Source organism: Scyliorhinus torazame, chromosome 31 (genome assembly GCF_047496885.1).
Source record: "Scyliorhinus torazame isolate Kashiwa2021f chromosome 31, sScyTor2.1, whole genome shotgun sequence".
NCBI lineage: Eukaryota > Metazoa > Chordata > Chondrichthyes > Carcharhiniformes > Scyliorhinidae > Scyliorhinus > Scyliorhinus torazame.
This window is the reverse complement of record NC_092737.1, coordinates 21,708,195-21,734,443: the sequence shown is the minus strand read 5'-3', so window position 1 is coordinate 21,734,443 and position 26,249 is coordinate 21,708,195. Positions and strand designations below refer to the sequence as shown.

The following is a 26,249-nucleotide window of genomic DNA, read 5'->3' as shown; positions in this document are numbered from 1 at the left end:
TAGAGAATAACAGATACCCGGGAGTGAGTCACAGACAGGAATCTAATCGAGGGGTTCGGGATGGTTTATATATAGATTAACAGACACCCGGGAGTGAGATACAGACTGGAATCTAATCGAGGGGTTCTGGGTGGTTTATATATAGAATAACAGATACCCGGGAGTGAGTTAAAGACCGGAATCTAATCGAGGGGTGTGGGGTGGTTTATATATACAATAACAGATACCCGGGAGTGAGTTACAGACTGGAATCTAATCGAGGAGTTTGGGTTGTTTATATATAGAATAACAGATACCTGAGAGTGAGTTACAGACCGGAATCTAATCGAGGGGTTCTGGGTGGTTTATATATAGAATAACAGATACCCGGGTGTGAGTTACACACTGGAATCTAATCGAGGGGTTTGGGGCGGGTTATATATAGAATAACAGATACCCGGGAGTGAGTTACAGACTGGAATCTAATCCAGTCGATTCAGGGTATTTTATATATAGAATAACAGATACCCGGGAGTGAGTTACAGATGGAATCTAATCGAGGGGTTCGGGGTGGTTTTCTCTAGCATAACAGATACCCGGGAGTGAGTTACTGACTGGAATCTAATCGAGGGGTTCAGGGTGGTTTATATAGAGAATAACAGATACCCGGTAGTGAGTCACAGACTGGAATCTAATCGAGGCGTTTGGGATGGTTTATATATAGAATAACAGATACCCGGGAGTGAGCTACAGACTGGAATGTAATCGAGGCGTCCGGAGGGGTTATATATAGAATAACAGATACCCGGGAGTGTGTTACAGACTGGAATCTAATCGAGGGGTTCACGGTGGTTTGTATATAGAACAACAAATACCCGGGAGTGAGTTACAGACTGGAGTCTAATCGTGGCGTTTGGGATGGTTTATATATAAAATAACAGATACCCGGGAGTGAGTTACTGACTGGAATCTAATCGTGGTGTTTGGGATGGTTTATATATAAAATAACAGATACCCGGGAGTGAGTTACAGACTGGAATCTCATCGAGGGGTTCAGGTGGTTTATGTATAGAATAAAAGATACCCGGGTGTGAGTTACAGACTGGAATCTAATCGAGGGGTTTGGGGCGGGTTATATATAGAATAACAGATACCCGGGGGTGAGTTACAGACTGGAATCTAATCGAGTCGATTGAGGATGTTTTATGTATAGAATAACACATACCCGGGAGTGAGTTACAGATGGAATCTAATCGAGGGGTTCGGGGTGGTCTATATATAGAATAACAGATACCCGGGAGTGAGTTACAGACTGGAATCTAATCGAGGGGTTCGGGGTGCTTTTCTATAGATTAACAGATACCCGGGAGTGAGTTACAGACTGGAATCTAATCAAGGGGTTCGTGTGGTTTATATACAGAATAACAGATACCCGGGAGTGAGTTACAGACTGGAATCTAATCGAGGGGTTCAGGGTGGTTTATATATAGAATAACAGATACCCGGGAGTGAGTTACAGTCTGGAATCTAATCGAGGGGTTCAGGGTGGTTTATATATAGAATAACAGATACCCGGGAGTGAGTTACAGACTGGAATCTAATCGAGGGTTGCACAGGGTGAACAATGATGAATTCAGGAATAAGGGACAAAGTGAATAACTGAGAAATACATTTTGGGACTCACTAGAATCCATTGTTTAATCTATTTTTCTCAGTCCTGTCTTTACCTGGATATGTCGTCTGCTGTGTTGTGATAGGTTTCTGACTGGTTGTTGGTAACTTTGTGGTTGTTTGAGAACCTGTGATCATAAATTGGAAAGAAGTCTTATCGAGATTCAAGACAGAAGTACAGATATTCAGGACCATAACTACGGGATTCTCAAAATACGCAATTTGAGTGTTTTATACGGATTGAAAGTAAGAGGGGACTGAGCTACAGACTGGAATGTAATCGAGGCGTCCGGAGGGGTTATATATAGAATAACAGATACCCGGGAGTGAGTTACAGACTGGAATCTAATCGAGGCGTTTGGGATGGTTTATATATAGAATAATAGATACCCGGGAGTGAGTCACGGACTGGAATCTAATCGAGGGGTTCGGGATGGTTTATATATAGAATAACAGATACCCGGGAGTGAGTCACGGACTGGAATCTAATCGAGGTGTTCAGGATGGTTTATATACAGAATAACAGATACCCGAGAGTGAGTTACAGATGGAATCTAATCGATGGATTCTGGGTGGTTTATATATAGAATAACAGATACCCGGGAGTGAGTTACAGACTGGAATCTAATCGAGGGGTTCGGGGTGGTTTATATATAGAATAACAGATTCCCGGGTGTGAGTTACAGACTGGAGTCTAATCGAGGGGTTCGGGGTGGTTTATATATAGAATAACAGATACCCGGGAGTGAGTTACAGACTGGAGTCTAATCGAGGGGTTCGGGGTGGTTTATATATAGAATAACAGATACCCGGGAGTGAGTAACAGACAGGAATCTAATCGAGGGGTTCGGGGTGGGTTATATATAGAATAACTGATACCCGGGGGTGAGTTACAGACTGGAATCTAATCGAGGGTTTTGGGGTGGTTTATATATAGAATAACAGATACCCGGGAGTGAGTAACAGACAGGAATCTAATCGAGGGGTTCGGGGTGGGTTATATATAGAATAACAGATACCCGGGAGTGAGTTACAGACTGGAATCTAATCGAGGGTTACACAGGCTGAACATTGATGAATTCAGGAATAAGGGACAAAGTGAATAACTGAGAAATACATTTTGGGACTCACTGGAATCCATTGTTTAATCTATTTTTCTCAGTCCTATCTTTACCTGGATATGTCGTCTGCTGTGTTGTGATAGGTTTCTGACTGGTTGTTGGTAACTTTGTGGTTGTTTGAGAACCTGTGATCATAAATTGGAAAGATGTCTTATCGAGATTCAAGACAGAAGTACAGATATTCAGGAACATAACTACTAGATTCTCAAAATACGCAATTTCAGTGTTTTATACGGATAGAAAGTAAGAGGGGACTGAGCTACAGACTGGAATGTAATCGAGGCGTCCGGCGGGGTTATATATAGAATAACAGATACCCGGGAGTGAGTCAAAGACTGGAATCTAATCGAGGGGCTAGGGGAGGTTTATATATAGAATAACAGATACCCGGGAGTGAGTTACAGACTGGAATCTAATCGAGGGGTTCGGGGTGGTTTATATATAGAATAACAGATACCTGGGAGTGAGTTACAGACTGGAATCTAATCGAGGCGTTCGGGATGATTTATATATAGAATAACAGACACCCGTGAGTGAGATACAGACTGGAATCTCATCGAGGGATTCGGGTTGGTTTATATATAGAATAACAGATACCCGGGAGTGAGTCAAAGACTGGAATCTAATCGAGGGGCTAGGGGAGGTTTATATATAGAATAACAGATACCCGGGAGTGAGTTACAGACTGGAATCTAATCGAGGGGTTCAGGGTGGTTTATATATAGAATAACAGATACCTGGGAGTGAGTTACAGACTGGAATCTAATCGAGGCGTTCGGGATGATTTATATATAGAATAACAGACACCCGTGAGTGAGATACAGACTGGAATCTCATCGAGGGATTCGGGTTGGTTTATATATAGAATAACAGATACCCGGGAGTGAGTCAAAGACTGGAATCTAATCGAGGGGCTAGGGGAGGTTTATATATAGAATAACAGATACCCGGGAGTGAGTTACAGACTGGAATCTAATCGAGGGGTTCAGGGTGGTTTATATATAGAATAACAGATACCCGGGAGTGAGTTACACACTGGAATCTAATCGAGGGGTTCTGGGTGGTTTATATATAGAATAACAGATACCCGGGAGTGAGTTACAGACTGGAATCTAATCGAGGGTTACGCAGGGTGAACAATGATGAATTCAGGAATAAGGGACAAAGTGAATAACTGAGAAATACATTTTGGGACTCACTAGAATCCATTGTTTAATCTATTTTTCTCAGTCCTGTCTTTACCTGGATATGTCGTCTGCTGTGTTGTGATGGGTTTCTGACTGGTTGTTGGTAACTTTGTGGTTGTTTGAGAACCTGTGATCATAAATTGGAAAGAAGTCTTATCGAGATTCAAGACAGAAGTACAGATATTCAGGACCATAACTACGGGATTCTCAAAATACGCAATTTGAGTGTTTTATACGGATTGAAAGTAAGAGGGGACTGAGCTACAGACTGGAATGTAATCGAGGCGTCCGGAGGGGTTATATATAGAATAACAGATACCCGGGAGTGAGTTAAAGACCTGAATCTAATCGAGGGGTGTGGGGTGGTTTATATATACAATAACAGATACCCGGGAGTGAGTTATAGACTGGAATCTAATCGAGGAGTTTGGGTTGTTTATATATAGAATAACAGATACCCGAGAGTGAGTTACAGACCGGAATCTAATCGAGGGGTTCGGGTGGTTTATATATAGAATAACAGATACCCGGGTGTGAGTTACACACTGGAATCTAATCGAGGGGTTTGGGGCGGGTTATATATAGAATAACAGATACCCGGGGGTGAGTTACAGTCTGGAATCTAATCGAGTCAATTCAGGGTGTTTTATATATAAAATAACAGATACCCGGGAGTGAGTTACAGATGGAATCTAATCGAGGGGTTCGGGGTGGTTTATATATAGAATAACAGTAACCCGGGAGTGAGTTACAGACTGGAATCTAATCGAGGGGATTCAGGGTGTTTTATATATAGAATAACAGATACCCGGTTGTGAGTTACGGTGGAATCTAATCGAGTGGTTTCGGTTGGTTTATATATAGAATAACAGACACCAGGGAGTGAGTTACAGACTGGAATCTAATCGAGGAGTTTGGGTGGTTTATATATAGAATAACAGATACCCGGGAGTGAGTTACAGACTGGAATCTAATCGAGTGGTTCGGGATGGTTTATATATAGAATAACAGATACCCGGGAGTGAGTTACAGACTGGAATCTCATCGAGGGGTTTGGGGCGGGTTATATATAGAATAACAGATACCCGGGAGTGTGTTACAGACTGGAATCTAATCGAGGGGTTCACGGTGGTTTGTATATAGAATAACAAATACCCGGGAGTGAGTTACAGACTGGAGTCTAATCGTGGCGTTTGGGATGGTTTATATATAAAATAACAGATACCCGGGAGTGAGTTACTGACTGGAATCTCATCGAGGGGTTCAGGTGGTTTATGTATAGAATAAAAGATACCCGGGTGTGAGTTACACACTGGAATCTAATCGAGGGGTTTGGGGCGGGTTATATATAGAATAACAGATACCCGGGGGTGAGTTACAGACTGGAATCTAATCGAGTCGATTGAGGATGTTTTATGTATAGAATAACACATACCCGGGAGTGAGTTACAGATGGAATCTAATCGAGGGGTTCGGGGTGGTCTATATATAGAATAACAGATACCCGGGAGTGAGTTACAGACTGGAATCTAATCGAGGGGTTCGGGGTGCTTTTCTATAGATTAACAGATACCCGGGAGTGAGTTACAGACTGGAATCTAATCAAGGGGTTCGTGTGGTTTATATACAGAATAACAGATACCCGGGAGTGAGTTACAGTCTGGAATCTAATCGAGGGGTTCAGGGTGGTTTATATATAGAATAACAGATACCCGGGAGTGAGTTACAGACTGGAATCTAATCTAGGGGTTCAGGGTGGTTTATATATAGAATAACAGATACCCGGGAGTGAGTTACAGACTGGAATCTAATCGAGGGTTACACAGGGTGAACAATGATGAATTCAGGAATAAGGGACAAAGTGAATAACTGAGAAATACATTTTGGGACTCACTAGAATCCATTGTTTAATCTATTTTTCTCAGTCCTGTCTTTACCTGGATATGTCGTCTGCTGTGTTGTGATAGGTTTCTGACTGGTTGTTGGTAACTTTGTGGTTGTTTGAGAACCTGTGATCATAAATTGGAAAGAAGTCTTATCGAGATTCAAGACAGAAGTACAGATATTCAGGAATATAGCTACGAGATTCTCAAAATACGCAATTTGAGTGTTTTATACGGATTGAAAGTAAGAGGGGACTGAGCTGGAGACTGGAATGTAATCGAGGCGTCTGGAGGGGTTATATATAGAATAACAGATACCCGGGAGTGAGTTACAGACTGGAATCTAATCGAGGCGTTTGGGATGGTTTATATATAGAATAATAGATACCCAGGAGTGAGTCACGGACTGGAATCTAATCGAGGGGTTCGGGATGGTTTATATATAGAATAACAGATACCCGGGAGTGAGTCACGGACTGGAATCTAATCGAGGTGTTCAGGATGGTTTATATACAGAATAACAGATACCCGAGAGTGAGTTACAGATGGAATCTAATCGATGGATTCTGGCTGGTTTATATATAGAATAACAGATACCCGGGAGTGAGTTACAGACTGGAATCTAATCGAGGGGTTCGGGGTGGTTTATATATAGAATAACAGATACCCGGGTGTGAGTTACAGACTGGAGTCTAATCGAGGGGTTCGGGGTGGTTTATATATAGAATAACAGATACCCGGGAGTGAGTTACAGACTGGAGTCTAATCGAGGGGTTCGGGGTGGTTTATATATAGAATAACAGATACCCGGGAGTGAGTAACAGACAGGAATCTAATCGAGGGGTTCGGGGTGGGTTATATATAGAATAACTGATACCCGGGGGTGAGTTACAGACTGGAATCTAATCGAGGGTTACACAGGCTGAACAATGATGGATTCAGGAATAAGGGACAAAGAGAATAACTGAGAAATACATTTTGGGACTCACTAGAATCCATTGTTTAATCTATTTTTCTCAGTCCTATCTTTACCTGGATATGTCGTCTGCTGTGTTGTGATAGGTTTCTGACTGGTTGTTGGTAACTTTGTGGTTGTTTGAGAACCTGTGATCATAAATTGGAAAGATGTCTTATCGAGATTCAAGACAGAAGTACAGATATTCAGGAACATAACTACGGGATTCTCAAAATACGCAATTTCAGTGTTTTATACGGATAGAAAGTAAGAGGGGACTGAGCTACAGACTGGAATGTAATCGAGGCGTCCGGCGGGGTTATATATAGAATAACAGATACCCGGGAGTGAGTCAAAGACTGGAATCTAATCGAGGGGCTAGGGGAGGTTTATATATAGAATAACAGATACCCGGGAGTGAGTTACAGACTGGAATCTAATCGAGGGGTTCGGGGTGGTTTATATATAGAATAACAGATACCCGGGAGTGAGTTACAGACTGGAATCTAATCGAGGCGTTCGGGATGATTTATATATAGAATAACAGACACCCGTGAGTGAGATACAGACTGGAATCTAATCGAGGGGTTCAGGGTGGTTTATATATAGAATAACAGATACCCGGGAGTGAGTTACAGACTGGAATCTCATCGAGGGATTCGGGTTGGTTTATATATAGAATAACAGATACCAGGGAGTGAGTTACAGACTGGAATCTAACCGAGGGGTTCAGGTGGTTTATATATAGAATAACAGATACCCGGGAGTGAGTCACAGACTGGAATCTAACCGAGGGGTTCAGGTGGTTTATATATAGAATAACAGATACCCGGGAGTGAGTTACAGACTGGAATCTAATCGAGGGATTCGGGTTGGTTTATATACAGAATAACAGATACCCGGGAGTGAGTTACAGACTGGAATGTAATCGAGGCGTCCGGAGGGGTTATATATAGAATAACAGATACCCGGGAGTGAGTTAAAGACCTGAATCTAATCGAGGGGTGTGGGGTGGTTTATATATACAATAACAGATACCCGGGAGTGAGTTACAGACTGGAATCTAATCGAGGAGTTTGGGTTGTTTATATATAGAATAACAGATACCCGAGAGTGAGTTACAGACCGGAATCTAATCGAGGGGTTCTGGGTGGTTTATATATAGAATAACAGATACCCGGGTGTGAGTTACACACTGGAATCTAATCGAGGGGTTTGGGGCGGGTTATATATAGAATAACAGATACCCGGGGGTGAGTTACAGTCTGGAATCTAATCGAGTCAATTCAGGGTGTTTTATATATAAAATAACAGATACCCGGGAGTGCGTTACAGATGGAATCTAATCGAGGGGTTCGGGGTGGTTTATCTATAGAATAACAGTAACCCGGGAGTGAGTTACAGACTGGAATCTAATCGAGGGGATTCAGGGTGTTTTATATATAGAATAACAGATACCCGGTTGTGAGTTACGGTGGAATCTAATCGAGTGGTTTCGGTTGGTTTATATATAGAATAACAGACACCAGGGAGTGAGTTACAGACTGGAATCTAATCGAGGAGTTTGGGTGGTTTATATATAGAATAACAGATACCCGGGAGTGAGTTACAGACTGGAATCTAATCGAGTGGTTCGGGATGGTTTATATATAGAATAACAGATACCCGGGAGTGAGTTACAGACTGGAATCTCATCGAGGGGTTTGGGGCGGGTTATATATAGAATAACAGATACCCGGGGGTGAGTTACAGACTGGAATCTAATCGAGTCGATTCAGGATGTTTTATGTATCGAATAACACATACCCGGGAGTGAGTTACAGATGGAATCTAATCGAGGGGTTCGGGGTGGTCTATATATAGAATAACAGATACCCGGGAGTGAGTTACAGACTGGAATCTAATCGAGGGGTTCGGGGTGCTTTTCTATAGATTAACAGATACCCGGGAGTGAGTTACAGACTGGAATCTAATCAAGGGGTTCGTGTGGTTTATATACAGAATAACAGATACCCGGGAGTGAGTTACAGTCTGGAATCTAATCGAGGGGTTCAGGGTGGTTTATATATAGAATAACAGATACCCGGGAGTGAGTTACAGACTGGAATCTCATCGAGGGGTTTGGGGCGGGTTATATATAGAATAACAGATACCCGGGGGTGAGTTACAGACTGGAATCTAATCGAGTCGATTCAGGATGTTTTATGTATAGAATAACACATACCCGGGAGTGAGTTACAGATGGAATCTAATCGAGGGGTTCGGGGTGGTCTATATATAGAATAACAGATACCCGGGAGTGAGTTACAGACTGGAATCTAATCGAGGGGTTCTGGGTGGTTTATATATAGAACAACAGATACCCGGGAGTGAGTTACAGACTGGAATCTAATCGAGGGTTACACAGGGTGAACAATGATGAATTCAGGAATAAGGGACAAAGTGAATAACTGAGAAATACATTTTGGGACTCACTAGAATCCGTTGTTTAATCTATTTTTCTCAGTCCTGTCTTTACCTGGATATGTCGTCTGCTGTGTTGTGATAGGTTTCTGACTGGTTGTTGGTAAATTTGTGGTTGTTTGAGAACCTGTGATCATAAATTGGAAAGAAGTCTTATCGAGATTCAAGACAGAAGTACAGATATTCAGGACCATAACTACGGGATTCTCAAAATACGCAATTTGAGTGTTTTATACGGATTGAAAGTAAGAGGGGACTGAGCTACAGACTGGAATGTAATCGAGGCGTCCGGAGGGGTTATATATAGAATAACAGATACCCGGGAGTGAGTTACAGACTGGAATCTAATCGAGGCGTTTGGGATGGTTTATATATAGAATAACAGATACCCGGGAGTGAGTCACGGACTGGAATCTAATCGAGGTGTTCAGGATGGTTTATATACAGAATAACAGATACCCGAGAGTGAGTTACAGATGGAATCTAATCGATGGATTCTGGGTGGTTTATATATAGAATAACAGATACCCGGGAGTGAGTTACAGACTGGAATCTAATCGAGGGGTTCGGGGTGGTTTATATATAGAATAACAGATACCCGGGTGTGAGTTACAGACTGGAGTCTAATCGAGGGGTTCGGGGTGGTTTATATATAGAATAACAGATACCCGGGAGTGAGTTACAGACTGGAGTCTAATCGAGGGGTTCGGGGTGGTTTATATATAGAATAACAGATACCCGGGAGTGAGTAACAGACAGGAATCTAATCGAGGGGTTCGGGGTGGGTTATATATAGAATAACTGATACCCGGGGGTGAGTTACAGACTGGAATCTAATCGAGGGTTACACAGGCTGAACAATGATGGATTCAGGAATAAGGGACAAAGAGAATAACTGAGAAATACATTTTGGGACTCACTAGAATCCATTGTTTAATCTATTTTTCTCAGTCCTATCTTTACCTGGATATGTCGTCTGCTGTGTTGTGATAGGTTTCTGACTGGTTGTTGGTAACTTTGTGGTTGTTTGAGAACCTGTGATCATAAATTGGAAAGATGTCTTATCGAGATTCAAGACAGAAGTACAGATATTCAGGAACATAACTACGGGATTCTCAAAATACGCAATTTCAGTGTTTTATACGGATAGAAAGTAAGAGGGGACTGAGCTACAGACTGGAATGTAATCGAGGCGTCCGGCGGGGTTATATATAGAATAACAGATACCCGGGAGTGAGTCAAAGACTGGAATCTAATCGAGGGGCTAGGGGAGGTTTATATATAGAATAACAGATACCCGGGAGTGAGTTACAGACTGGAATCTAATCGAGGGGTTCGGGGTGGTTTATATATAGAATAACAGATACCCGGGAGTGAGTTACAGACTGGAATCTAATCGAGGCGTTCGGGATGATTTATATATAGAATAACAGACACCCGTGAGTGAGATACAGACTGGAATCTAATCGAGGGATTCGGGTTGGTTTATATATAGAATAACAGATACCAGGGAGTGAGTTACAGACTGGAATCTAACCGAGGGGTTCAGGTGGTTTATATATAGAATAACAGATACCCGGGAGTGAGTCACAGACTGGAATCTAACCGAGGGGTTCAGGTGGTTTATATATAGAATAACAGATACCCGGGAGTGAGTTACAGACTGGAATCTAATCGAGGGATTCGGGTTGGTTTATATACAGAATAACAGATACCCGGGAGTGAGTTACAGACTGGAATGTAATCGAGGCGTCCGGAGGGGTTATATATAGAATAACAGATACCCGGGAGTGAGTTAAAGACCTGAATCTAATCGAGGGGTGTGGGGTGGTTTATATATACAATAACAGATACCCGGGAGTGAGTTACAGACTGGAATCTAATCGAGGAGTTTGGGTTGTTTATATATAGAATAACAGATACCCGAGAGTGAGTTACAGACCGGAATCTAATCGAGGGGTTCTGGGTGGTTTATATATAGAATAACAGATACCCGGGTGTGAGTTACACACTGGAATCTAATCGAGGGGTTTGGGGCGGGTTATATATAGAATAACAGATACCCGGGGGTGAGTTACAGTCTGGAATCTAATCGAGTCAATTCAGGGTGTTTTATATATAAAATAACAGATACCCGGGAGTGAGTTACAGATGGAATCTAATCGAGGGGTTCGGGGTGGTTTATCTATAGAATAACAGTAACCCGGGAGTGAGTTACAGACTGGAATCTAATCGAGGGGATTCAGGGTGTTTTATATATAGAATAACAGATACCCGGTTGTGAGTTACGGTGGAATCTAATCGAGTGGTTTCGGTTGGTTTATATATAGAATAACAGACACCAGGGAGTGAGTTACAGACTGGAATCTAATCGAGGAGTTTGGGTGGTTTATATATAGAATAACAGATACCCGGGAGTGAGGTACAGACTGGAATCTAATCGAGTGGTTCGGGATGGTTTATATATAGAATAACAGATACCCGGGAGTGAGTTACAGACTGGAATCTCATCGAGGGGTTTGGGGCGGGTTATATATAGAATAACAGATACCCGGGGGTGAGTTACAGACTGGAATCTAATCGAGTCGATTCAGGATGTTTTATGTATCGAATAACACATACCCGGGAGTGAGTTACAGATGGAATCTAATCGAGGGGTTCGGGGTGGTCTATATATAGAATAACAGATACCCGGGAGTGAGTTACAGACTGGAATCTAATCGAGGGGTTCGGGGTGCTTTTCTATAGATTAACAGATACCCGGGAGTGAGTTACAGACTGGAATCTAATCAAGGGGTTCGTGTGGTTTATATACAGAATAACAGATACCCGGGAGTGAGTTACAGTCTGGAATCTAATCGAGGGGTTCAGGGTGGTTTATATATAGAATAACAGATACCCGGGAGTGAGTTACAGACTGGAATCTCATCGAGGGGTTTGGGGCGGGTTATATATAGAATAACAGATACCCGGGGGTGAGTTACAGACTGGAATCTAATCGAGTCGATTCAGGATGTTTTATGTATAGAATAACACATACCCGGGAGTGAGTTACAGATGGAATCTAATCGAGGGGTTCGGGGTGGTCTATATATAGAATAACAGATACCCGGGAGTGAGTTACAGACTGGAATCTAATCGAGGGGTTCTGGGTGGTTTATATATAGAATAACAGATACCCGGGAGTGAGTTACAGACTGGAATCTAATCGAGGGTTACACAGGGTGAACAATGATGAATTCAGGAATAAGGGACAAAGTGAATAACTGAGAAATACATTTTGGGACTCACTAGAATCCGTTGTTTAATCTATTTTTCTCAGTCCTGTCTTTACCTGGATATGTCGTCTGCTGTGTTGTGATAGGTTTCTGACTGGTTGTTGGTAAATTTGTGGTTGTTTGAGAACCTGTGATCATAAATTGGAAAGAAGTCTTATCGAGATTCAAGACAGAAGTACAGATATTCAGGACCATAACTACGGGATTCTCAAAATACGCAATTTGAGTGTTTTATACGGATTGAAAGTAAGAGGGGACTGAGCTACAGACTGGAATGTAATCGAGGCGTCCGGAGGGGTTATATATAGAATAACAGATACCCGGGAGTGAGTTACAGACTGGAATCTAATCGAGGCGTTTGGGATGGTTTATATATAGAATAATAGATACCCGGGAGTGAGTCACGGACTGGAATCTAATCGAGGGGTTCGGGATGGTTTATATATAGAATAACAGATACCCGGGAATGAGTCACGGACTGGAACCTAATCGTGGTGTTCAGGATGGTTTATATACAGAATAACAGATACCCGAGAGTGAGTTACAGATGGAATCTAATCGATGGATTCTGGGTGGTTTATATATAGAATAACAGATACCCGGGAGTGAGTTACAGACTGGAATCTAATCGAGGGGTTCGGGGTGGTTTATATATAGAATAACAGATACCCGGGAGTGAGTTACAGACTGGAGTCTAATCGAGGGGTTCGGGGTGGTTGATATATAGAATAACAGATACCCGGGAGTGAGTAACAGACAGGAATCTAATCGAGGGGTTCTGGGTGGTTTATATATAGAATAACTGATACCCGGGAGTGAGTTACAGACTGGAATCTAATCGAGGGGTTCTGGGTGGTTTATATATAGAATAACAGATACCCGGGAGTGAGTTACAGACTGGAATCTAATCGAGGGTTACACAGGGTGAACAATGATGAATTCAGGAATAAGGGACAAAGAGAATAACTGAGAAATACATTTTGGGACTCACTAGAATCCATTGTTTAATCTATTTTTCTCAGTCCTATCTTTACCTGGATATGTCGTCTGCTGTGTTGTGATAGGTTTCTGACTGGTTGTTGGTAACTTTGTGGTTGTTTGAGAACCTGTGATCATAAATTGGAAAGGTGTCTTATCGAGATTCAAGACAGAAGTACAGATATTCAGGAACATAAATACGGGATTCTCAAAATACGCAATTTCAGTGTTTTATACGGATTGAAAGTAAGAGGGGACTGAGCTACAGACTGGAATGTAATCGAGGCGTCCGGCGGGGTTATATATAGAATAACAGATACCCGGGAGTGAGTTACAGACTGGAATCTAATCGAGGGGTTCGGGGTGGTTTATATATAGAATAACAGATACCCGGGAGTGAGTTACAGACTGGAATCTAATCGAGGCGTTCGGTATGGTTTATATATAGAATAACAGACACCCGTGAGTGAGATACAGACTGGAATCTCATCGAGGGATTCGGGGTGGTTTCTATATAGAATAACAGATACCCGGGAGTGAGATACAGACTGGAATCTAATCGAGGGGTTCGGGGTGGTTTATATATAGAATAACAGATACCGGGGAGTGAGATACAGACTGGAATCTAATCGAGGGGTTCGGGGTGGTTTATATATGGAATAACAGATACCCGGGAGTGAGTTACAGACTGGAATCTAATCGAGGGGTTAAGGGTGGTTTATATATAGAATAACAGACACCCGGGAGTGAGATACAGACTGGAATCTAATCGAGGGGTTCGGGGTGGTTTATATATGGAATAACAGATACCCGGGAGTGAGTTACAGACTGGAATCTAATCGAGGGGTTCGGGCGGGTTTATATATAGAATAACAGATACCCGGGAGTGAGTTACAGACTGGAATCTAATCGAGGGGTTCGGGGTGGTTTATATATAGAATAACAGATACCCGGGAGTGAGTTCCAGACTGGAATCTAATCGAGGGTTACACAGGGTGAACAATGATGAATTCAGGAATAAGGGACAAAGTGAATAACTGAGAAATACATTTTGGGACTCACTAGAATCCATTGTTTAATCTATTTTTCTCAGTCCTGTCTTTACCTGGATATGTCGTCCGCTGTGTTGTGATAGGTTTCTGACTGGTTGTTGGTAACTTTGTAGTTGTTTGAGAACCTGTGATCATAAATTGGAAAGATGTCTTATCGAGATTCAAGACAGAAGTACAGATATTCAGGACCATAACTACGGGATTCTCAAAATACGCAATTTGAGTGTTTTATACGGATTGAAAGTAAGAGGGGACTGAGCTACAGACTGGAATGTAATCGAGGCGTCCGGAGGGGTTATATATAGAATAACAGATACCCGGGAGTGAGTTACAGACTGGAATCTAATCGAGGGGTTTGGGGTGGTTTATATATAGAATAACAGATACCCGGGAGTGAGTTACAGACTGGAATCTAATCGAGGCGTTTGGGATGGTTTATATATAGAATAACAGATACCCGGGAGTGAGTCACGGACTGGAATCTAATCGAGGGGTTCGGGATGGTTTATATATAGAATAACAGACACCCGGGAGTGAGTTACAGACTGGAATCTAATCGAGGGGTTCGGGGTGGTTTATATACAGAATAACAGATACCCGGGAGTGAGTTACAGTCTGGAATCTAATCGAGGGGTTCAGGGTGGTTTATATATAGAATAACAGATACCCGGGAGTGAGTTACAGACTGGAATCTCATCGAGGGGTTTGGGGCGGGTTATATATAGAATAACAGATACCCGGGGGTGAGTTACAGACTGGAATCTAATCGAGTCGATTCAGGATGTTTTATGTATAGAATAACACATACCCGGGAGTGAGTTACAGATGGAATCTAATCGAGGGGTTCGGGGTGGTCTATATATAGAATAACAGATACCCGGGAGTGAGTTACAGACTGGAATCTAATCGAGGGGTTCTGGGTGGTTTATATATAGAATAACAGATACCCGGGAGTGAGTTACAGACTGGAATCTAATCGAGGGTTACACAGGGTGAACAATGATGAATTCAGGAATAAGGGACAAAGTGAATAACTGAGAAATACATTTTGGGACTCACTAGAATCCGTTGTTTAATCTATTTTTCTCAGTCCTGTCTTTACCTGGATATGTCGTCTGCTGTGTTGTGATAGGTTTCTGACTGGTTGTTGGTAAATTTGTGGTTGTTTGAGAACCTGTGATCATAAATTGGAAAGAAGTCTTATCGAGATTCAAGACAGAAGTACAGATATTCAGGACCATAACTACGGGATTCTCAAAATACGCAATTTGAGTGTTTTATACGGATTGAAAGTAAGAGGGGACTGAGCTACAGACTGGAATGTAATCGAGGCGTCCGGAGGGGTTATATATAGAATAACAGATACCCGGGAGTGAGTTACAGACTGGAATCTAATCGAGGCGTTTGGGATGGTTTATATATAGAATAATAGATACCCGGGAGTGAGTCACGGACTGGAATCTAATCGAGGGGTTCGGGATGGTTTATATATAGAATAACAGATACCCGGGAATGAGTCACGGACTGGAACCTAATCGTGGTGTTCAGGATGGTTTATATACAGAATAACAGATACCCGAGAGTGAGTTACAGATGGAATCTAATCGATGGATTCTGGGTGGTTTATATATAGAATAACAGATACCCGGGAGTGAGTTACAGACTGGAATCTAATCGAGGGGTTCGGGGTGGTTTATATATAGAATAACAGATACCCGGGAGTGAGTTACAGACTGGAGTCTAATCGAGGGGTTCGGGGTGGTTGATATATAGAATAACAGATACCCGGGAGTGAGTAACAGACAGGAATCTAATCGAGGGGTTCTGGGTGGTTTATATATAGAATAACTGATACCCGGGAGTGAGTTACAGACTGGAATCTAATCGAGGGGTTCTGGGTGGTTTATATATAGAATAACAGATACCCGGGAGTGAGTTACAGACTGGAATCTAATCGAGGGTTACACAGGGTGAACAATGATGAATTCAGGAATAAGGGACAAAGAGAATAACTGAGAAATACATTTTGGGACTCACTAGAATCCATTGTTTAATCTATTTTTCTCAGTCCTATCTTTACCTGGATATGTCGTCTGCTGTGTTGTGATAGGTTTCTGACTGGTTGTTGGTAACTTTGTGGTTGTTTGAGAACCTGTGATCATAAATTGGAAAGGTGTCTTATCGAGATTCAAGACAGAAGTACAGATATTCAGGAACATAAATACGGGATTCTCAAAATACGCAATTTCAGTGTTTTATACGGATTGAAAGTAAGAGGGGACTGAGCTACAGACTGGAATGTAATCGAGGCGTCCGGCGGGGTTATATATAGAATAACAGATACCCGGGAGTGAGTCACAGACTGGAATCTAATCGAGGGGCTAGGGGAGGTTTATATATAGAATAACAGATACCCGGGAGTGAGTTACAGACTGGAATCTAATCGAGGGGTTCGGGGTGGTTTATATATAGAATAACAGATACCCGGGAGTGAGTTACAGACTGGAATCTAATCGAGGCGTTCGGTATGGTTTATATATAGAATAACAGACACCCGTGAGTGAGATACAGACTGGAATCTCATCGAGGGATTCGGGGTGGTTTCTATATAGAATAACAGATACCCGGGAGTGAGATACAGACTGGAATCTAATCGAGGGGTTCGGGGTGGTTTATATATAGAATAACAGATACCGGGGAGTGAGATACAGACTGGAATCTAATCGAGGGGTTCGGGGTGGTTTATATATGGAATAACAGATACCCGGGAGTGAGTTACAGACTGGAATCTAATCGAGGGGTTAAGGGTGGTTTATATATAGAATAACAGACACCCGGGAGTGAGATACAGACTGGAATCTAATCGAGGGGTTCGGGGTGGTTTATATATGGAATAACAGATACCCGGGAGTGAGTTACAGACTGGAATCTAATCGAGGGGTTCGGGCGGGTTTATATATAGAATAACAGATACCCGGGAGTGAGTTACAGACTGGAATCTAATCGAGGGGTTCGGGGTGGTTTATATATAGAATAACAGATACCCGGGAGTGAGTTCCAGACTGGAATCTAATCGAGGGTTACACAGGGTGAACAATGATGAATTCAGGAATAAGGGACAAAGTGAATAACTGAGAAATACATTTTGGGACTCACTAGAATCCATTGTTTAATCTATTTTTCTCAGTCCTGTCTTTACCTGGATATGTCGTCCGCTGTGTTGTGATAGGTTTCTGACTGGTTGTTGGTAACTTTGTAGTTGTTTGAGAACCTGTGATCATAAATTGGAAAGATGTCTTATCGAGATTCAAGACAGAAGTACAGATATTCAGGACCATAACTACGGGATTCTCAAAATACGCAATTTGAGTGTTTTATACGGATTGAAAGTAAGAGGGGACTGAGCTACAGACTGGAATGTAATCGAGGCGTCCGGAGGGGTTATATATAGAATAACAGATACCCGGGAGTGAGTTACAGACTGGAATCTAATCGAGGGGTTTGGGGTGGTTTATATATAGAATAACAGATACCCGGGAGTGAGTTACAGACTGGAATCTAATCGAGGCGTTTGGGATGGTTTATATATAGAATAACAGATACCCGGGAGTGAGTCACGGACTGGAATCTAATCGAGGGGTTCGGGATGGTTTATATATAGAATAACAGACACCCGGGAGTGAGTTACAGACTGGAATCTAATCGAGGGGTTCGGGGTGGTTTATATATAGAATAACAGATACCCGGGAGTGAGTTACAGACTGGAATCTAATCGAGGGGTTCGGGGTGGTTTATATATAGAATAACAGATACCCGGGAGTGAGTTACAGACTGGAGTCTAATCGAGGGGTTCGGGGTGGTTTATATATAGAATAACAGATACCCGGGAGTGAGTAACAGACAGGAATCTAATCGAGGGGTTCGGGGTGGTTTATATATAGAATAACAGATACCCGGGAGTGAGTTACAGACTGGAATCTAATCGAGGGGTTCTGGGTGGTTTATATATAGAATAACTGATACCCGGGAGTGAGTTACAGACTGGAATCTAATCGAGGGTTACACAGGCTGAACAATGATGAATTCAGGAATAAGGGACAAAGAGAATAACTGAGAAATACATTTTGGGACTCACTAGAATCCATTGTTTTATCTATTTTTCTCAGTCCTATCTTTACCTGGATATGTCGTCTGCTGTGTTGTGATAGGTTTCTGACTGGTTGTTGGTAACTTTGTGGTTGTTTGAGAACCTGTGATCATAAATTGGAAAGATGTCTTATCGAGATTCAAGACAGAAGTACAGATATTCAGGAACATAACTACGGGATTCTCAAAATACGCAATTTGAGTGTTTTATACGGATTGAAAGTAAGAGGGGACTGAGCTACAGACTGGAATGTAATCGAGGCGTCCGGAGGGGTTATATATAGAATAACAGATACCCGGGAGTGAGTAACAGACTGGAATCTAATCGAGGGGTTCGGGGTGGTTTTTATATAGAATAACAGATACCCTGGAGTGAGTCACAGACTGGAATCTAATCGAGGGGCTAGGGGAGGTTTATATATAGAATAACAGATACCCGGGAGTGAGTTACAGACTGGAATCTAATGGAGGGGTTCGGGGTGGTTTATATATAGAATAACAGATATCCGGGAGTGAGTTACAGACTGGAATCTAATCGAGGCGTTCGGGATGGTTTATATATAGAATAACAGACACCCGTGAGTGAGATACAGACTGGAATCTCATCGACGGATTCTGGATGGTTTATATATAGAATAACAGATACCCGGGAGTGAGATACAGACTGGAATCTAATCGAGGGGTTCGGGGTGGTTTATATATTCGAGTAACAGATACAGGGAGTGAGTTACAGACTGGAGTCTAATCGAGGGGTTCGGGGTTGTTTATATATAGAATAACAGATACCAGGGAGTGAGTTATAGACCGGAATCTAATCGAGGGGTTCAGGTGGTTTATATATCGAGTAACAGATACCCGGGAGTGAGTTACAGACTGGAGTCTAATCGAGGGGTTCAGGGTGGTTTATATATAGAATAACAGATATCCGGGAGTGAGTTACAGACTGGAATCTAATCAAGGGGTTCGGGGTGGTTTATATATAGAATAACAGATACTCGGGAGTGAGTTACAGACCGGAATCTAATCGAGGGGTTCGGGGTGGTTTATATATAGAATAACAGATACCAGAGAGTGAGTTACAGACTGGAATCTAATCGAGGGGTTCAGGTGGTTTATATATAGAATAACAGATGCTCGGGAGTGAGTTACAGACTGGAATCTAATCGAGGGTTTCAGGGTGGTTTATATATAGAATAACCGATACACGGGAGTGAGTTACAGACTGGAATCTAATCGAGGGGTTCAGGGTGGTTTATATATAGAATAACAGATACACGGGAGTGAGTTACAGACTGGAATGTAATCGAGGGGTTCGGGGTGGTTTATATATAGAATAACAGATACCCGGGAGTGAGTTACAGACCGGAATCTAATCGAGGGGTTCGGGTGGTTTATATATAGAATAACAGATACACGGGAGTGAGTTACAGACTGGAATCTAATCGAGGGGTTCGGGGTGGTTTATATATAGAATAACAGATACCCGGGAGTGAGTTACAGACTGGAATCTAATCGAGGACTTCGGGGTGGTTTATATATAGAATACTAGATACCCGGGAGTGAGTTACAGACTGGAATCTAATCGAGGGGTTCAGGGTGGTTGATATATAGAATAACAGATACTCGGGAGTGATTTACAGACTGGAATCTAATCGAGGGGTTCAGGGTGGTTTATATATAGAATAACAGATACTCGGGAGTGATTTACAGACTGGAATCTAATCAAGGGGTTCAGGGTGGTTTATACATAGAATATCAGATACCCGGGAGTGAGTTACAGACTGGTATCTAATTGAGGGGGTTCAGGGTGGTTTATATATAGAATAACAGATACCCGGGAGTGAGTTCCAGACTGGAATCTAATTGAGGGGTTCGGGGTGGTTTATGTACAGAATAACAGACACTCAGGAGTGAGTTACAGACTGGAATCTAATCGAGGGTTTCAGGGTGGTTTATATATAGAATAACAGATATCCGAGAGTGAGTTACAGACTGGAATATAATCGAGGGGTTCGGGGTGGTTTATATATAGAATAACAGATACCCGGGAGTGAGTTACAGACTGGAATCTAATAGAGGGGTTCAGGGTGGTTTATTTCTAGAATAACAGATACCCGGAAGTGAGTTACAGACTGGAATCTAATCAAGGGGTTCAGGGTGGTTTATATATAGAATAACAGATACCCGGGAGTGAGTTACAGACTGGAATCTAATCAAGGGGTTCAGGGTGGTTTATATATAGAATAACAGATACCCGGGAGTGAGTTACAGACTGGAATCTAATCGAGGGGTTCAGGGTGGTTTATATATAGAATAACAGATACCCGGGAGTGAGTTGCCGACTGGAATCTAATCGAGGGGTTCAGGGTGGTTTATATATAGAATAACAGATACCCGGGAGTGAGTTACAGACTGGAGTCTAATCGAGTGGTTCGGGATTGTTTGTATATAGAATAACAGATACCCGGGAGTGAGTTACAGACTGGAATCTAATCGAGGGTTTCGGGGGTGTTTATATATAGAATAACAGATACCCGGGAGTGAGTTACAGACTGGAATCTAATCGAGGGGTGCGGGGTGGTTTATATATAGAATAACATACCCGGGAGTGAGTTACAGACTGGAATCTTATCGAGGGTTTCAGGGTGGTTTATATATAGAATAACAGTTACGTGGGAATGAGTTACAGACTGGAATCTAATCGAGGGTTTTGAGGGTTTATATATAGAATAACAGATACCCGGGAGTGAGTTACAGACTCGAATCTAATCGAGGGGTTCAGGGTGGTTTATATATTGAATAACAGATACCCGGGAGTGAGTTACAGACTGGAATCTAATCGAGGGGTTTGGGGTGTTTATGTATAGAATAACAGATACCTGGGAGCGAGTATCCGACTGGAATCTAATCGAGGGTTTTGGGGGGGTTTATATATAGAATAGCAGATACGCGGGAGTGAGTTACAGACTGGAATCTAATCGAGGGGTTCGGGGTGGTTTAAATATAGAATAACAGATACCCGGGAGTGAGTTACAGACTGGAATCTAATCGAGGGGTTCGGGGGGGTTTATATATGAATAACAGATACCCGGGAGTGAGTTACAGACTGGAATCTAATCGAGGGGTTCGGGGGGGTTTATATATAGAATAACAGATACGCGGGAGTGAGTTACAGACTGGAATCTAATCGAGGGGTTCAGGGTGGTTTATATATAAATAACAGATACCCGGGAGAGAGTTACAGACTGGAATCTAATCGAGGGGTTCGGGGTGGTTTATATATGGAATAGCAGATACCCGGGAGTGAGTTACAGACTGGAATCTAATCGAGGGGTTCGGGGGTGTTTATATATAGAATAACAGATACGCGGGAATGAGTTACAGACTGGAATCTAATCGAGGGGTTCGGGGGTGTTTATATATAGAATAACAGATACGCGGGAATGAATTGTAGAGTGAAATCCAATCAACTATTGGGACCCTCATCCATCGCTTAGTTACCTGGGCATGTCATTATTCCACCAGACTCCTCGCCTTCCTTTCTGCCCTCTGTTTATCTGAGCTCATCCAACGCTCTGCCTCCCTGAGTCTTGCCTCGCACCTCGTCCCGTTCCCCCATGGCTCCCCTCCCTGTTACGCTGACACCCATTGGCTCCTCGTGAAGTCACAGCTCGGTTATTAAATTGTCCTCCTGAATTCCCATCGCTCCTTGTCCTCACCTCTGCCGTCTCCTCAGGCCGCCTCCGTGACCTCCATTTCCGCCCTCTAGAATTTCCTCCCCCGATTCCCATCGCTGCATTGGCCGCCGTTCCTTTAGCTGCTCAAACATTCCCTCCCTTATCCCCTCCGCCTCTCTCTATTTTTTTCACTCCTTAAAATGACCAATCTTTAGTTTCCCCCTCCCTGGTCTGTTCCTACGCGGCTGAGAGTCACTTTGGAGCATGTTGGAATGTTGTAGTGAAGTGAAGGGTCACATTAATGCCTGTTGTTGGAATTCACTGCGGAGGATGTTTGGTCGTATCGGGTAGTGTGGGTAACCCTTTGCAGCCCGAGGAGCTGGTTTGCCAGGCAGTCTTACCCGGTTGGCAGTCTTCAATGCACACACTGTCCACTGCAATATCAGATTGAGGGGTCTCACCACGAACTGCTTCTATAACAAACTGGGAGACAAGAGGGTCATTCGGAAAGTACACCTGGATAGTTGGATGAAACAATACCCTGCCCTCGGTGGCGTTGGCACAAGTGGGATCACGTGTGTGCCACCCCTCAGCGGTTGCCCCCCACAAAGCCTCTGGGGTCAGACAGCCGCAGGTTCAAACCACACCTCCCCCATCCCATACCTCAAACAACCTGCACGATCCAGGCTGATCCACCCAGACCCAAATGTTAGACCGTGCACTGGGCAAATATCCGCGCGATATTTCTCCTGAAACGCAGACTGACAGGGGCACGCACGCATCGCCCGGTGGCCTCTGGGGTCTTGCTATGCCGGCTAACCCCCCCCCCAGTGGCAATTTACACCCCCTTTCCGCCCCCGATGCCTTGTTCTTAACGCCAGCGCCCCCTCCCAGGTTCAGCCAACAGGCCGGGTTCTCGTGGACTTAACCCTCAACACAGCGGACCTGAGGCATGAGGTGAGGGCGTGCACCTGGAGGTAGTGTCACTCCCCTCAGGGACACTGATAGGCAAATTCCCCCCTTTGACCCCTGCCCCCCCCCCCCCCCCCCCAACCCTCCCCCCCCCCTCCAAAGGGAGCATCTCCCCGGCCTGTCCAAGCATTAATCAGGGGACTGTGACAGGCTTCGGGCCTACCTGACTCAGAGCCTGCCCTCGGTAGGTGACTTCTGCGAGCATCCAGTCCGACTTCTGGTTCCCAACGAGGGAGAAGATTGGCTGACCCAGACTGCCTCCTGCTGGGCAGGAACACAAGAGCGTGAAAGAGGAACATCGGGAGCAAGGGGAGTGGGTCGCTCAGCCCCTCAAACCCACCCCGCCATTCTCCCTCGCCGCCATTTCCCCCGCGTTATACCCCCCTCGACGTCACTGGCATCCCAGAGATCTGTCGATCTCGGTCTGGAACATACTCATCCAATGGGGGGGGGGGGGGGGGGGGGGGGGTTGGGAATTCCAAAGATTCCGCACTGTCGGAGTGAGGAGATTCCTCCTCGTCTCAGTCCCTTGTTCCGAGATTGTGTGTGTGTGTCCCCACTCCCCCACCTGTTCTGGGAGAGGAGGGGGACAAGAGTGAAAGGGGTTGAGGAAATAACAGCCGTGATTGAATGGACCGAGTGGCCTCATTTTGCTCCCATGTCTTATGTGGTGGCAGGGAAGTTGGACTAATTGGATCGCCCTCTCACAGCAGGATGGGTTTTATACCTCCCCTCAAGGGGGTGGAGCCAGGGGCGGAGCCCGCAAGGGCACCAACATGATACAATCAGTGTAGTACAGCACAATGGTCCATAGGTGGAGCCCACATGGGCAACAGCGTGATACAGTGCAGTACAGTGGTGAATGGTTACGACAAAACGTTCACCACAGCCGGGGGGGGGGGGGCACAGATTCAACATGGTGGGCGGAGGGAGCAGAGGCCATGTGAGGGAGGCGGCGAGGGATTAAAGAAGGCTGGTTGGGTACTTGCCTTGCTTTGCTGCGTACACGTTTAACTCCATCTTGGCGGCTGTGCCGGACATGAAGTAGTGGAACCTCAGGGTGAGGCAGCCGGCAGAGGAGATCGGAGGGCTCCTCAAGCGAGATCTGTCTCCGGGGCGAGTGACTGCCGAATCCATCAACATGTAGAAACCAACTGGAACGAAACAGCAACAATGAGAGCAGGGACGGACAGGAGAAAGCAGCGGCCCCCATCGGCAGCTGTGCAGATTTAGAGAAGGCCGGCGGCATGTTTCAGGAGCAGAGGAAGTTACCCGGACGCTCGGGCCTGTCCTGAGGGATTCAATCGGGTTGCGGCCAAGGTGTTTTTCAAACCCATTTTTACCCGCCGCAGCTCCGTATTCTTCCATAGTATTCTTCCCTCCGCGCAGAAGGATGCCATTCGGTCCATCGGGTCACCACCGACACTCCCTCTGAAAGAAAGCACTCTAGGCCCAATCCCCCACCTATCCCCTTAGCCCCTTGTGGTATTATCAGGTATTGCAGTACCCGAGAGGCTGAAGACCATTGGTTAAACCTCGGAGTTTATCATTGGCTGTTTGGTATGTAGCTCCGCCCTGACAGGCGGGGTATAAGAACCGGTGCCGTCCCAGCAGCCCCCATTCTGTTCTGAAGCTGCTGGGGAACAGTTCTAGTCTATTAAAGCCTTCAGTTATGTTGCTACCTCGTCTTTAATTCTAATTGATCGTGCATCACCCCTGCGCGCCGATCGCGGCCAATCCACTGAACCTGCGCATCTTTGGATTGTGGGAGGAAACCGGGGCACCCGGAAGAAACCCACGCAGACACGGACGGGGGGTGGGGGGTGAAGACTCCGCGCAGACAGTCGCCCGAGGCCGGGAGTCGAACCGGGGTGGGCCGCGGTCCCAGGCCAACACTTCCGCGCAGAGCTGAGTGTCCCACCTCTCGACTGGGACCACCCCCACCACCAGGAACCAGGAACGTGCCTTTCGACTGGGACGCCCCCCCCCCCCCCCCACCACCAGGAACCAGGACTGCCCTCGCGAAACCCGGAATGATGTTCATCCAGTCCGCAACCCCGCTGGGGAAGCCCCTTTCCAAGGGGAGAGGCCTGGGCTAGTCGGATGCGAGGTTGCCGGGGAGGAAAGTAGCCTTCATTAGCCTTTAGAGAATGGCTACTTAAAGGGCCACTATGATTGGATACTGCCGGCTCGAGAAGTTGACTATTTTCGCCCGGGGGAACCATTTCAATTTTATGAATTAAAAAATGGTGGCAACTATTCTCCCCCCCCCCCACCCCCCGCGCCCACCACCGCATTTGGAGTTTTCTTGCCGAAATGTCCTGATGAGTCCGAGATGGAAAACTTCGACAAAAATAATCTGCTTTTCTCCCCCCACCCCCCCCTCCCCCACCGCCAACCCCCCCCCCCCAAACCCCCCACCCCACCTACCCCGCACCACCCCCACGGCAATAGTCAAGAGATAAATCCGGATTTGAACCATCTTGCCTTACGTCCGGGTTTGGAAAAGTCGTCACTGGGTCCGCTGTTCTCCGTGTCGGTCTGCCCGGCCCACTGGTCGAAGGGGACCAGAGGCGGAGTGGCTTCATTGATCCAGCCGCACAGATTGTCGACCTGATCAAAGTCACAGCGGGTAATACAAGCTGAAGAGCAAAGAAAGGTGTGTTGAATCTCATCGTCAAATGCAACCTGCTTTGATAGTATCTGTAACATTCACGAGCCCCTGAGACACAGCAATACGATGATCAATAAATTATATGTATTAATATTGCCTGAAGCAAAGATAGTTCAAATACTTTTTATTTGTATTGTGTGTGTTAGAAACTGGGGGCCAGGTTCACCGATTCTGAGTCTATGTGCGGAGGATCACCGATCGCCCGACTTCCGG

General features: G+C 44.5%; 1 protein-coding gene and 1 long non-coding RNA gene across 2 annotated transcripts; both read right to left on the bottom strand.

The window, feature by feature from the left end:
• Positions 1-2,828: 2,828 nt before the first annotated feature.
• On the bottom strand, positions 2,829-5,964 carry LOC140404530 (uncharacterized). The gene is made up of 3 exons (XR_011938528.1): positions 5,896-5,964; positions 4,014-4,085; positions 2,829-2,896 (listed from the first exon to the last, which is right to left on the bottom strand). It is a non-coding gene; the product is annotated as an uncharacterized lncRNA (long non-coding RNA).
• Positions 5,965-6,829: 865 nt separating this feature from the next.
• Positions 6,830-23,616, bottom strand: LOC140404593 (uncharacterized). The gene is made up of 11 exons (XM_072493194.1): positions 23,526-23,616; positions 22,792-22,873; positions 18,746-18,817; positions 17,767-17,838; positions 16,648-16,719; positions 15,670-15,741; positions 13,572-13,643; positions 12,594-12,665; positions 10,223-10,294; positions 9,315-9,386; positions 6,830-6,945 (listed from the first exon to the last, which is right to left on the bottom strand). The coding sequence occupies exons 1-11, from the start codon at positions 23,565-23,567 to the stop codon at positions 6,830-6,832; spliced, it is 816 nt and encodes a 271-aa protein (XP_072349295.1). The 5' UTR covers positions 23,568-23,616.
• Positions 23,617-26,249: the final 2,633 nt, after the last annotated feature.

Coding starts and splice junctions, on each gene's coding strand:
- LOC140404593 (XM_072493194.1), bottom strand. CDS start 23,567: ATGCTCGCAGAAGTCACCTACCGAGGGCAGGCTCTGAGTCAG. Junction 13,644..15,669: donor ACAGCAGACGACATATCCAG/GTAAAGACAGGA, acceptor TTATGATCACAG/GTTCTCAAACAACCACAAAG. Junction 6,946..9,314: donor ACAGCAGACGACATATCCAG/GTAAAGACAGGA, acceptor TTATGATCACAG/GTTCTCAAACAACCACAAAG.